The sequence below is a fragment of the Aptenodytes patagonicus genome, chromosome 5, assembly GCF_965638725.1.
Source record: "Aptenodytes patagonicus chromosome 5, bAptPat1.pri.cur, whole genome shotgun sequence".
Lineage (NCBI taxonomy): Eukaryota > Metazoa > Chordata > Aves > Sphenisciformes > Spheniscidae > Aptenodytes > Aptenodytes patagonicus.
In genome coordinates this window covers 81,431,645-81,444,279 of record NC_134953.1, presented here as the reverse complement: position 1 = coordinate 81,444,279, position 12,635 = coordinate 81,431,645, and the positions used below count along the sequence as shown (strand labels likewise).

At 37.5% G+C, this 12,635-nt stretch overlaps 1 protein-coding gene across 3 annotated transcripts in view; it reads right to left on the bottom strand.

The window, feature by feature from the left end:
* GPSM2 (G protein signaling modulator 2) overlaps window positions 1-12,635 on the bottom strand; it is a 31,812-nt gene that overhangs the window by 12,702 nt on the left and 6,475 nt on the right. For all 3 annotated transcript variants that reach the window (XM_076337951.1, XM_076337950.1, XM_076337952.1), the window contains one exon: window positions 6,037-6,351. In XM_076337951.1, the coding sequence (XP_076194066.1) occupies window positions 6,037-6,098 (62 nt within the window). In that variant the 5' untranslated portion in view covers window positions 6,099-6,351. The remainder of the gene's footprint in view (window positions 1-6,036; window positions 6,352-12,635) is intronic.

The window sequence follows — 12,635 nt, the reverse complement described above, 5'->3', positions numbered from 1 at the left end:
AGTTTTCACCATCTAGACAATTTCAGAAAAGTGACCTAAAAAATCAAGCTGTTCTTGGCAAATACTGATTTTGACAAACGTAAGCACTCTTTATTTTTAGGTTGATACCACAGTTACCCGCAAAATGTCTTATGGTCTTATGGAAAAAAAAAAAATTAAAATTCAAATATTCCTGTGTATCAAAGACCGTGACTATTTTTCCCAAAGTTGTTTCCTATGTAATTCAATACTCCTTGGCACTTCACCATTTCCTATAGTGGCACTGCTATGAAAATTCTCAGAGGGTAAAGAAGAAAGATCTAGATGGAATTAACAACAAAATGTATGTTGATTCAAGTTACTTAATTGAGATGTCATCATTCCAGAAGCCACTGGAATATTTTTCATTACTATGAGCAACTAATTGTGTAATTATACAGGTACAAAATACTGCAAGCAGTAAAGAAGATACTCATGAATGAATTTATAGCAGAATTTGCAGAAGATTACATTTTGAACAATGAACAAAGAAGCTGTTAGAGAACTGCAGCTGCCAAAAAAAAAATTAAGATGTATTTTTGCTACTGTGAATTCAAGTGTACAAAAGGTAACATTTCAGTAAGTGTTAATGATTATATACAAACATTTCCTACTTTCCAGTTCCGAGATGCGAGGGAGGTAGGGGAGAGGAGGATGAGAAGGAAGACGACTTCAGGGTCTTGATCTTGAAGCAATATGGTTCTCTAGGGCTTTTTTCAAGATACATGCATTTTAAAAAGCTCACAAAAACCACCATCATTCTGCTTTTAAAAGATTTTTCAAACAGAAAACTCAGCAAGAGGCATTCTGTAAGTGTTTAAAGTGCTAATTTTGCCAAAAAGTGGACATCAACTTTGTAAATTTGTGTACTGTTTTGAATTTTTCTTCAAGATGGATTACACAGTAAGTGCAAGGGCTTGCACTCCAAAAGAGAACATTTTATGTAATTAAAGATACCCTCGTTATGTCATCATTTGATGTTTACCTGGTTGAGAATAAACCATTTAGAATTCTATTCCTAAAACTGTTTCCGTTCATATGCACAGATCAGTAATAGCGACAATCAAATGTTTGCTGTTCCAAAAGTTACTTTAATGACAACACCAGAAGACAGCTGTTTTGACGAGACATAGTGATGAAGTGTTTAACATACCTGCAATGTTTACATTTCTTAATTTTTCTAAATCGGGAAAAAAACAGGTTATACAACATTCTACTCAAATCTGAGCAAGGAGGAAATATTTTTGAAAAATCCAATGACTTTCAAGAGAACTAGAAGAATTTGGATCATAAGTAAAATAAGCTATCAACACAAAATAGTACCGTACCTGCTGGTCTTCGACATTCCACAACTTAAGCACAACGAGATGACAGACATATTTAACTTCTGCGATTAAAAATACTGTATGCTTGGTAGTTGGTAAAGACGCAGACAGCAAATGATAACTCGGGCATGAAGTTCTTCCCAGGCCCAACTTCTCAGGTTGGATATCCATAATACATGCAGTATTTTTAGGTTTGGAAGCTCTTCCCAGAGAAGTTAAAGCATTCCTATTTGCTAGAACACACAACCTGGTTTTTATTACATTGGGCATGTGTTGAATGTAAGGCAGAAAAAGGCAGAAATTATTAAGTACAGTTAAGTACAGGCAGAAATGATTACACCATCAGCAAGTGAAGGTTTAAGACTTAAAACACTTCATTGGGTAATCTTAATCCTATCCAAAGAGGTCCTCTCCGGGCACCTCATGTTAACTGACATGTCCAATTAAAGTGACGGCTAGAAAATATGGTGCTCCTTAGTGCAAAGATTTAGACCATTACACAATCACATTCATTTCTTTAGATTTTTAGCTTGAGCGGCTAAAAAGGGCAGAGCTTTCACCAAATATGTATGTGACATAATAACAGCCAAAATGCTATATTGGACTCCAGTTTTGTAAGTGAATTTATCCCGTTAAAAAAAATTCATGCTTTGATTTGCAACTGTGATGCGTCAGCCACCTAATATATGAAGAAAAGGCACAGTTTAAAAAGGGACAAAGACAGTATCAGAGAATGCGATGGACCGGTAATTTTCCCAATATACTGCATTCAATTAATTTCACACCATGTCAAAGACTGCCAAATGCCAAGACAGCATTACCATTTCATCAAGGAACCTGAAACATAATCTTTTGACTTTGCAACCCCAGACTTAATATAACTTATAAAAATGAAAGATTTGGGTTTTTTCATACAGAACATAAATAACTATGAAGCTAAGGCTTATATCCAGGCTGATGAAAATCAGCTGTTATTACAGAATGTTTCAATTCAACCAGAATTACAGGAAGTAAATGAGAATGGGAATTAGTAATTGTTTGAGTAAAAAAGAACCCAAAATTTAACACTACTCTTGAGTGCAACTCTAGAAAGGTTGTGATAACAGGTTGTTAGAATCTGGACAGCAAATTAAAGCTGTAATTCCATTTGGATCATTTTTACTGACCTTCTACAATTTCAAAGTCTAAATAAGCTATAAAAAAAAGAATAGAGAAAATGTAGTATTTATTTCCACAGTTGCCTGTACCCAATATTAATATTTTATTCGCATTACATAAGAGCTATGAAATCATTTAGTTATTTTAAAAATTTGCTAGGCTTATCCATCAAGTACCAAAACTGGACTCAGAGAAAGTTTGGGCTGGTTTGGAGGTTTTTTCCCCTCCATTACCTTAAAGGACTGTTACAAAAATTAACACAAGTTGGTTTGTTTTGTTTTTTTTTTTTAAAAGATTTACATAGGTGTTCTGCAGTCAAAAAACCATCACCTCTTAGGAATGTTTTAACTGTCACTACTAATGGTTAAATAGCATGGCAGCAGACTAGACAGGGCTAGGTTATCAATGTTTTAGGAAGTCATTAAATAGTTACAAGGAGAATATGAAATTACCTTCTCTTCCCAGGGCTGAACTGAATTACTTATTTATTCAGCATTCAATGGCTAAACAAAAGACACATTGAATCCGCAGAGACGAGAAGAGAACAAGGCCCATTCATCTGTGTACTTCTAATGAAATTCTGTTCCTGCTAAACAGGATAATGTTCTTCCAGATATTACTGTGGAAATACTCATCCAGGGCTTTGTTTTGTTATTCTGTTTATGGCTGCCTGGACCTGTTCTCTGAAAGGCTGGCATCTCCTGAATAATTTCTCATTTGTAAAACTACCTCATCCTTATCTGTCCCTCCAAGCTTTTCATCTTGCCTGGCTCCCTTTTCTCCCCCTCCCCCCCCTTCTTTTTTTTCCCTTGTTCTTCTCTGACCTTCTTCACATTCTCTTTTGAACCTTTATACTTACAAGAATATAAACCCTATGCATATGCCTCCACCCTAGCCTCCGTTTTTTTCTCCCATTTTAGAGTCTCCCTTCCTTCAGCTGTTCTCATCTTACAATAAAGAACAGAAAACTGGTAAGAACTAAGGCAAAAGAAGAAGGCAAGAAGACTCATCAATTACTACAATCTTTAAACATAATTAGTTTAGTTTTACTCCGTTCAGTTCCCACTAAGGGGATTTTTTGCCACTGAGGGGGAACGGGGCTGCCATGCAATTTGCCATAAACACGTCCATACACATAACATACCTAGACACAAAACAAAAAAACCCTATTATCTCTCTTTAATAGGTGCATAAAATTACTAACGCCACAGCATTCTATAATAAAGAACACATACTATTCCTGACTCCTGCCCTTAATTCTTGGTCTCAATACATAATGAGCAGCATACCACATTGATCACTCCAAACAACTTAACTACAGCTCCACTGGAACACTGTGTTTAGTCAAACTAAGTTCGATGGCAAACTTAGAAACAAAACAACACACTCACACACGAAGAAACCACACACCTGAATTTTGGCTTCTTTTGCTTCAGTCAAGATAAAAGCAGTTACAAGTTTTTGGTGTATGAATTTAGCAGGCCAAGACAAGTGAGTTCTACAAATATTTACTCTATAGATCACTTATTAGTCCCGTTTAACATCAGCATTTTATTTTCAGTCACTAAAGAACATAAGAATAAAAAATAGTTTCCTTCCACCAGCGTAAGCATTTTTATAGCTGCTAAAGTGATACTGGTCAACTAGAGTGGGGAGAAAGAAACAGCTTGCACAGTAAGAAACAGACCCCTAGTAAAGCCTTTCCTCAGGAGTGGGCCACCAGCTTCTTTTCAAAGTCAGTGCTGCTGGAATACCAGTGGGAAGGAAAAAGCAGTGTGAGAGCCAAACGAGCCTGGGACAATACCTGTAGGTAAAAAATTTTACACACTGATAAATAACACCACCACCCCCAGCAATTTATGACCTATTCTTTCCTGCATTAATTTTTAAACTACAACCAAATAAAACCTTTCCAAATTATAGCTAGGAAATTAATCACAAAATTTCAGTTCAATATACTGAATTAATTTACAGTTTCTCTAAGTTTTAGAAAAGTTTAATATTTAAAAAAATTGAAAGGTTTATGCCTTGATTTTTTAAAATGTTCATCAGATTACAGTTCTTACAGAAAGGTTTAATAAGGCCATTAATATTTTTATTGTTAATCAGTATCATTCAAGCCTGTACTGAAATACAGCATAAAGTAGTACAACATTTTGCCCTGACTCTGCTTGCCAATTTTTCTGAAGGTTTTTTTGGCTTGTCAATTTAAACCAGACAATTGGCCATGCCGCTTTCTTCATCCACTGACTTCTATAATAGTACCCTGAACAGCTCCTGCTTTTATTAAAGACTGAGCAAGGATCTTCTACAGTTGTCTGGGGAGGACCAAGAGCACCAGCAACAGCGTGGGTAAAGTTGTTACAGGAATGCTGGGAGCTAGATGCATTCAGGAAACACTTAGGAATACCATGCTCACACACTGAGGGATTCCTGCTGTCAAAGCCACCATATGAAGATTTCAGCAAAATAAAGAGAGCAGAAAGTAAATTACAGATTATTTGCTAATTTTCTCCCTACTGACCATGAAAAAGCTCCTCCTGCTGACTGCACTGCTAACCAGAACTAACACCGTACTTCTATGAAACGGAAGTGCAGACCAATCTAACAGCAATCTAACACTGTCAGAACGTCTTCAGAATTAATTTTAAGCCGTAGCATGTGCTGTCTTACAAATAAGGGTAGTGCTTTGTCCCTGTTAGCTAGCAAGGAAAAGGCCTCCAAAGCAAGGACGAACAGGGGAGAGAGTGGGGGGAGCACACAAGAATAATCATGTTTTTTATTTGTTTTTAAAACAATCATTCCAGTGTTGCAGTGTCCCTTCCTATTGAATGAGCTGCAAGATTTACCCTTCCAAACACCAGCCATCCAACTACCACGCACTACACAATGCCTCTGTTGTTCGGGTTCATTAGGGGGAGTCTGCAATGCTAGCATGTTGTCCCACGTCTGTAAAGGGGGTTCCAGAAGGAAAATTATAAAAGCCCTCAGAAGGGAAATCACGAACCCTCTTGACTTGCAATAACAGTACTCTTTTAGTCCAAGGTATCACAGGAGGTTTTATCTATCAATCAAATCTCTTTATTGTAGGCAAGGAAAATACTGCTGTAGATGACAGCGCACCTAAAAATTCATCATTCATAGAAGCAGTAACGGGACAAGTACAGAGAACTTTAGCAGACAAAACTCAACAATTTGCATATGCAGCCCAAAAGCTAAAAGAAGACAGAGCAGCTGTTACCATGCAGGGATCATACTTCATATCATTGTATCAGAAACACAGACAATCATGTACTATTCTGCAACTGCACACAGTTCCAACACTATGCAATCATGTAATTATACTAATATAATCTATTATATAGCAAAAGTGAATTTTCATCGTTCAAAAATCGAGAAAAGAAAAAAAAAGTTATTTTAGCTTTCAGTTTCAGTAACACTAGTAACAGAGATACCAAACTATTTGTTGCAACTTGTTTAGTTTTCTATTATTAACAGCACTTATTCATCCATACTAGAATTAATACAGTCTTACCTGTATCGCACATGAAAGGAACGATCTTCACGCATGCTTATCAAAACATTACTTTCCTCCATTGAGTTGCATTATCAGTAGAGAAAATAATACTGTTCTGTAGTAGGGTAAGTACTTTACTACGGAGAACTGTTGTCAGAACACCATTCCAGTTAGTATATTAATAAGCTGGAGTAAAGATATCCTAAGCTCCTGTTGAAAAACTCTTCTTTATTACTAAGGTAAGGAGGTCACTGTCAGACACATCTTAAACCTTCAGAAAGGTGTTCCAAGTTCTTTCATCTGTGGCCCTTTAAGCTCCATTCAGCTGCGTTTCTGCAAAGGGAACACAAGATGCTTGGCTTGAAGTCTCACAGTCAGTTAATAACTCATAACCATTTGCAGCTGATGTAAAAGCATAACACTACTCCTACCAAGCAGGAAGCGTCAATCAAGAACTTACAGCCAGAGCCAAAACCATCTACATACATATGGCAATTCCTGTAGGCAAGCGAGAAAGCAAAGAAGGTTTAACAAAAAACCAATGCTCTCTTTCTGTTGGAAACTTTGAGTAATTTACCCTTGTTAGTATTCTTTGGCCTCATGAAGTTCCACGCAAAAAGCTTAAAGGATGAAAGCTACAGAATGAAAGGCATAATATAAAACAGACCACAAACTGCTTTACACATAAACTACTGCTGAAACCCTGACAGTTTGCTGAAGTCCCACAGTAGTCAGAACTGGCTGACATGATCCCATCTGGAGATCATCCATTCTGGAGACCATCCCACCCAGAACATTATGAGCACAGAAGCCAGCAGAGGTTTAAGCTCTATTCCCCTTTCCCCTCCCCACTCCCAAAAGAAAAGGGAGGGAGGTATGGGGGGTTTTGCTTGGGTTTTTTTTTTCCCCCCACACTGGCTTCACATTCCAAAATGCTGCAGCATTGTCATATGAGCTCCAAACTCTGCTTCAAAGGGACTGCAGCAGCCAGCACTTAGGTGTTAGACATGTTTAGGCTGACAGGGAAAAGATCAACAGAAAAGAAACTCTGTTCAAAAGTTTACCCACTTTTAAATATATTTTTAGTGGAGGAGTTGACATATTTATTGCTCAGTACTAATATTACCTTCCTTTGCAAGTAAACATACAGTTGTGTAACTCACAAATGCGTATTTCATCAAGAGACTGCAGAGATGCCAAAAGACAAGAACAGAGCTCAGATTTAAAGCTGTCACCAGAAGAAAATGCAACCCCCTCTATTTTTAACTGTCGATGTAGGCCATGCCTTTTCCTCTCATTAGATTTATCAAGTACCAGCTGTGAAGATTCATGCTTCCTATCATACTCAACCTTGACAGCACCCCTCAAATAGACCATCCAAATTCTTCCAGTCAAACAACTATTTTGCCTTTCCATGCTCATCATTAGAATTATTTGGCATCAACAAGTGGGTGTGGGTATATTTTTGCAATTACAAAGTGTGACACATGCAGTTTACAATACCACTGCAACCCACATACTGGGAAGACTGTGTCACAGGTATTTACTCTCCGGAAGTTTGCCCAAACCTCAAATCAAGTAACTCATACAAGCAGATAGCTGTAAGCCACCCAGTCCACAGCAATCATCCATGAGCATTCCTGCTGCTCAGCAGATGCAAGGGAATCGAAAGTTCTCTTCCATAGATGGATACACTCATGAAAATTACTACGTGCCACAAACTAAAAGTGTGTACTTTGGCAACTGCCATGGATCGTGAAATAATGACTGTGGTAATTTGTTTGTATATTTACACTGTAATTAACTGATTAATTTGTTTTAAGAAGCTTTTTTTAAAAATAAAAAGCCAAATTTAATAAAAAACTAGAGTTCTATTTAAAAGTCCATCAGAATGACTGCATTTATTTAAATATCAGTTATTATTAGCAGTATATTTCACATCAGCTGTTGATAACTTCATTTTATCTGAGCTATGCTTCTGTCCTCATACTTAACCTCATCCTCTGACTGATGCCACCCTCCTCCACCAGCTGGAACTAGTACTCCTGCTCTCTCCTCTCCTGACTGGCCATACGGCACGTTCCTGGTCTTAGGAGGGTGATACGGACACACCCGAGTTGGCCAACACATCATGATCACAGATCCAACAAAAATTACTGGGTCTGGACTTTATACCTCACTTCCTTCACCCGTAACTCATTAGGATCTCAAGTTATACCTTCAGCCATGCCAACATGTAATCAGCACACAAAGTTAAAGCATATTAATCAGAGTGGTGAATTCAACATTCAGGAGGTGGAAACTGATGAACCCTTCCACAGACAGTACCTCTCAGGCGTAGAGTGGCCTTGGGAGGATTATACTACAGCAGGTAAGCCCTGCTCTTTCAATTGATGCACCTTAACTATTCAGAGTATCTCTGTGTAACCAAGCCTTTCCTGAGCTGGTGATCAACATGAAATGGACTCAGAGGACACAGTACTTCAGCAGAAAAGCCCAGTGAATTAACAGACCTCAGGAGAAGTTCTACTCTATCGGCGTATCTCACAGTGAAACGGGCTTTCTCCTAAACTTGCATTTTTAATTAAAACTTCGTGTAGCATGAAAAAAGCACTTGGCGCTTACTAGGAAAAGAATCTGTATTAATGCAAAGCAGCTGCTTTAAATTTATTCCCTTCACACCTTTAAACATTGCAAAATCCACACCCATGTTAAAGAGCTGCCTTTCAGGAAAGCATAAATAGAAAATTGAAGTTGTATACACAACTTTAAAATGCACGAGTTTACTATACCAGCTATCAAACGCAGGAAGCCCTAGCTTTTTTGTAATTTCAAAGTAGCGGAAAAAAGCACACAGAAAAGAGATTGGGCCTCCTTCAGAAGTGGAAAATTAACTAAGCTGATGTTACTAATTACACAGCAGTATGATACCAAAACCAACACCACCAACACCACCCCCAAATCAAATAAAGCAAGGCAGAGGTTAAGCAAATGTGGCAGCCAGTTTATACCCCACAACAGACAAAACATGCACTTTATCAACTCTTATTAGGAGAAAATGACGAGCCATATTTAGGGCTTATCCACCCAGCCTATAGACAGCTAAAGGACCTTCAATTAAATCATCAGTAAAAAGCTAACTTTGCCTCAGTTCAATACTTTATCTAAAAAACGTTCGTATCACTGTCAAAAAGTCACTTTTCATTCTTTTCTATTAAATCACAATTTATATAGAAGCTACATAGATATAGAAGCTTAGGGTTTGCGTAGCATGAGGTTTTAAGACTGAATTCCTTATGAAATTCTATGAAACTACTTTTAACTCGATTGTCTGAAATTGCATAAAATCTATTAAGTTAATTTCTACAAATTTTACAATGAAATAATAAAAAAATCATGGTAAAATACTAATGTTACATACTGAAAAGAATCCCACACAACGATGCTTTAAGAAGTGAAACCCCATCACGCTTGCACTTACTCAGTATTTTTCATGAAATTATCATCAGTGTTCTCAGACAGGGAACCAAGGCCTACAGGCTGATACTCAAACAAAGTACATCTCAACCTTCCATTAACATCACTGAACAGAATCAGTGATGTATATGCTAAGACTTGAAAGAGGCTCACTCTCTCTCAAGAAAAATCACGGAAGAAACCAAGACTCCCTCATCTTCAATTCCGACCAGTACATTTCAAGTCCCTGACAGCGATAAAACAATAGATGAAATTACTTTCTCAAAAGCCTGTTATGCAAGCTAATTGTCCAAGTTATTACAACTTCCAGACAAGCGTTTCATGTTTTAAGGCACCTTCCATTTCAGAAAAGCTTTGATTACATACTAGGCAATCACTTTAATCAGTTTCCAGTTCTTTGTTACACTGAACATCTACGACAGGCCCTTCATTTTGATAGAATACCGTATTTTCCACACAAGTGAAAATGAATCAGCAAGCAACAGAGAGCCAACACTGCTATTTATTAGCAGTTTATAGAACCAATAATCACAATATAGTTGAAGAGGGAGATGGTTTTTTTCCCCTGCATCTCCTTATAACCATAAATTTCTGCAGCTTCATTGGCTCCTTCCCTCAACCCATACCTTCCTTTTTGGAGTCTGTCAGACGGTCAAAAGTATTGCTTTGCTTATCTACAGTTCCATGGCTGACGTATGCTGACTGGTCACTTGGGGGCCGACAAACAGAGTATCTCACAGTTCAATTCTTTCTGCCTTTCCCTAAAGAAGAAAATCAAATAATGCCTTCTCTACCCATCTGCTACTTTTCACAAAGCATCTGCCAAATTAAGTCATCACCGACTGAGAGATTCAAAAGCTACTGGAGGAAAGCACAGACAGAGGTAGACCAATTGCACAAATTGTATTTCCTTAGAAAAACTAGCTACAGAGATTTGTTGTTTCAAGATTAAGGCAAATTTCCCAATGGTGAACTAAGTTTGAATTTCCTTTCAGGAAGAGGCTATAGCATGGGTGGGAAAAAAAGGAAGAGAAGCTTGAACTGGATTATCTAAAAACAAAACAGAGCTTTGCATACCCTATGGAGAAAGAGACAGACTAAACAACAACAAAAATATATTGATGTTTCTATCACTGAAATATAGAGATTAGCTTGGCTCCAGACCTTCAAAACATAAACCAGCATATAAACACAAATAGTACAAGGAACACTCAGAACTAGACAAACCATAATTTTAGTCTTCAATGCTGTCCAAGGATATTTTTAAAATTCACCTGAATTAACAAATAAGCCTAAAACAAGCCAATAAAACCCTTAAAATTCTATATCAAGTTTAATATTATATTTACATAGTAAACAGCATCATCATTAGCATTTCTGTAGTAATAAATATTCCCCTGTGAATGAACCTTAAAATAACTGTATGCCATGTTGGGGAAAAAGCTATTTCTTCCAAACCTTGAGCACAGTACAAGTGACTAGTCATGAGCGTGGATTATGCGGATACAGGAAACACTGTACTAAGACCAGTGTGGTTACCCTTGGAAGCTTAATTTTAAACTCCTCTCTGCACCACTTTTGACAGAAGTTCAACAGCTGATGAGGTGACAGCAGACAGAAACCACCTTCACTGATGAAGTGAATTTGAGGTTTTATTCAGGGTCAATGATGACGTGGAGCAATACCTGCTCTGAAATACTGCCTTTTTCTCCTCACGGATTTATATATGGAGCAGATACCCCCAGAATAAACCACGGGGCTTCTTTTAAAGAACTGGCTTAGCAGCATACAATACAAGCAGCATACAAGCATTCTTCCCAGCATACAGTCCAAGTGCAGCTCACATCAGACATTAACGGGTTGCATCTAAAGGACAGAACGGGAAAGCTGAGGTTTGTAAACAACTACCTCAGACACTCCTCCTAGGTGTGAGTCTGATAAAGCAGATTCTGCAGAGCTTGTAATCACTGCGGATCATGGGAAAGATCCAGCCTAACACATCCTATGCTATCAGACTCATCAGACAAGCTGCAAATAAATTAATACTGCTATCTAATGGTCTCGATTCGGATGCTTCCTCCTCCACCCCAATTATATTTACCACGCTGACGTACAAATACGGGCCCATATGAAACTAAGACACATTACTGAATATTGCAGACAATCCTAAAATGGGTGGAAGGGGTGGGTATTGTATTGGCTTTGGGCCACACGTGACGTTCTTTCAACAACATAGGAATCCTACTAACCCACTGCTCCTCAAGCCTGGAATTTCACTTATAGCATACTAGTAGAAGAAGGAATATGAAGTTTCCTCTCCTTTACCCAAACCATGTAGACAGAGCTATCTTTTATATATGAAACCATCAGCTCCTTGCTGGAAAGAGAATCAAAAAATTGTAACTGACAGCATAAGGCTAGACAGGCATTTTATTACCAGACCTGATCGATGCATAGCTAACTACCTTTTATGAATCAGAAGAACAGAATTACTATAGTGAGGTATGGAAACTTGACTCCATTACCTATGAAATTATTTCATCTCCCTTCTTAGCCAGTTAATGCCCAAGACTTAGTTACTTCAGTATAACCAGCAGTCTTTCTAGACAGTCAACAGAAGCACAGAGGTTATAAGAGAGTAGAAAAATACTAGTAATAGGAACTGTGACACTCATGACACCCCCCATCAAAAAATTAAAAAACTCCTAAATGAAAAATTACACAAGTACTATCATTATCTGCCATGAACTCCCGAGTGATCCAACCGATTCTATTCTTCACTTGTCTCCCCAATTTGTTTCTAGCACTGTATTTACCCAAATGGAAGAAAAGGCTTTTTGTCCAAGTATTTTAATTTACTGGTGCAGTCATCAATATATGACTGCAGGAGGAGAAACCCCCTAGTGACAAAGGAGCACAAGTATGCCCAGAACAGCCCAAAGTAGTCCGAAGTAGGACTGTAAAAGAATTTTATTGAAAATATTAATAACTATATGAAACAAAGTAATGAAAATATTACATAAAAACTCACAACTACTTTACAAGATTAAATACATAATTATAAATCATACTAGCATGTGAAATTCTATTTATATTTTTTAAATAAGCTTTAAAAAGGTCCCAGCAATGAGATCCTTCTA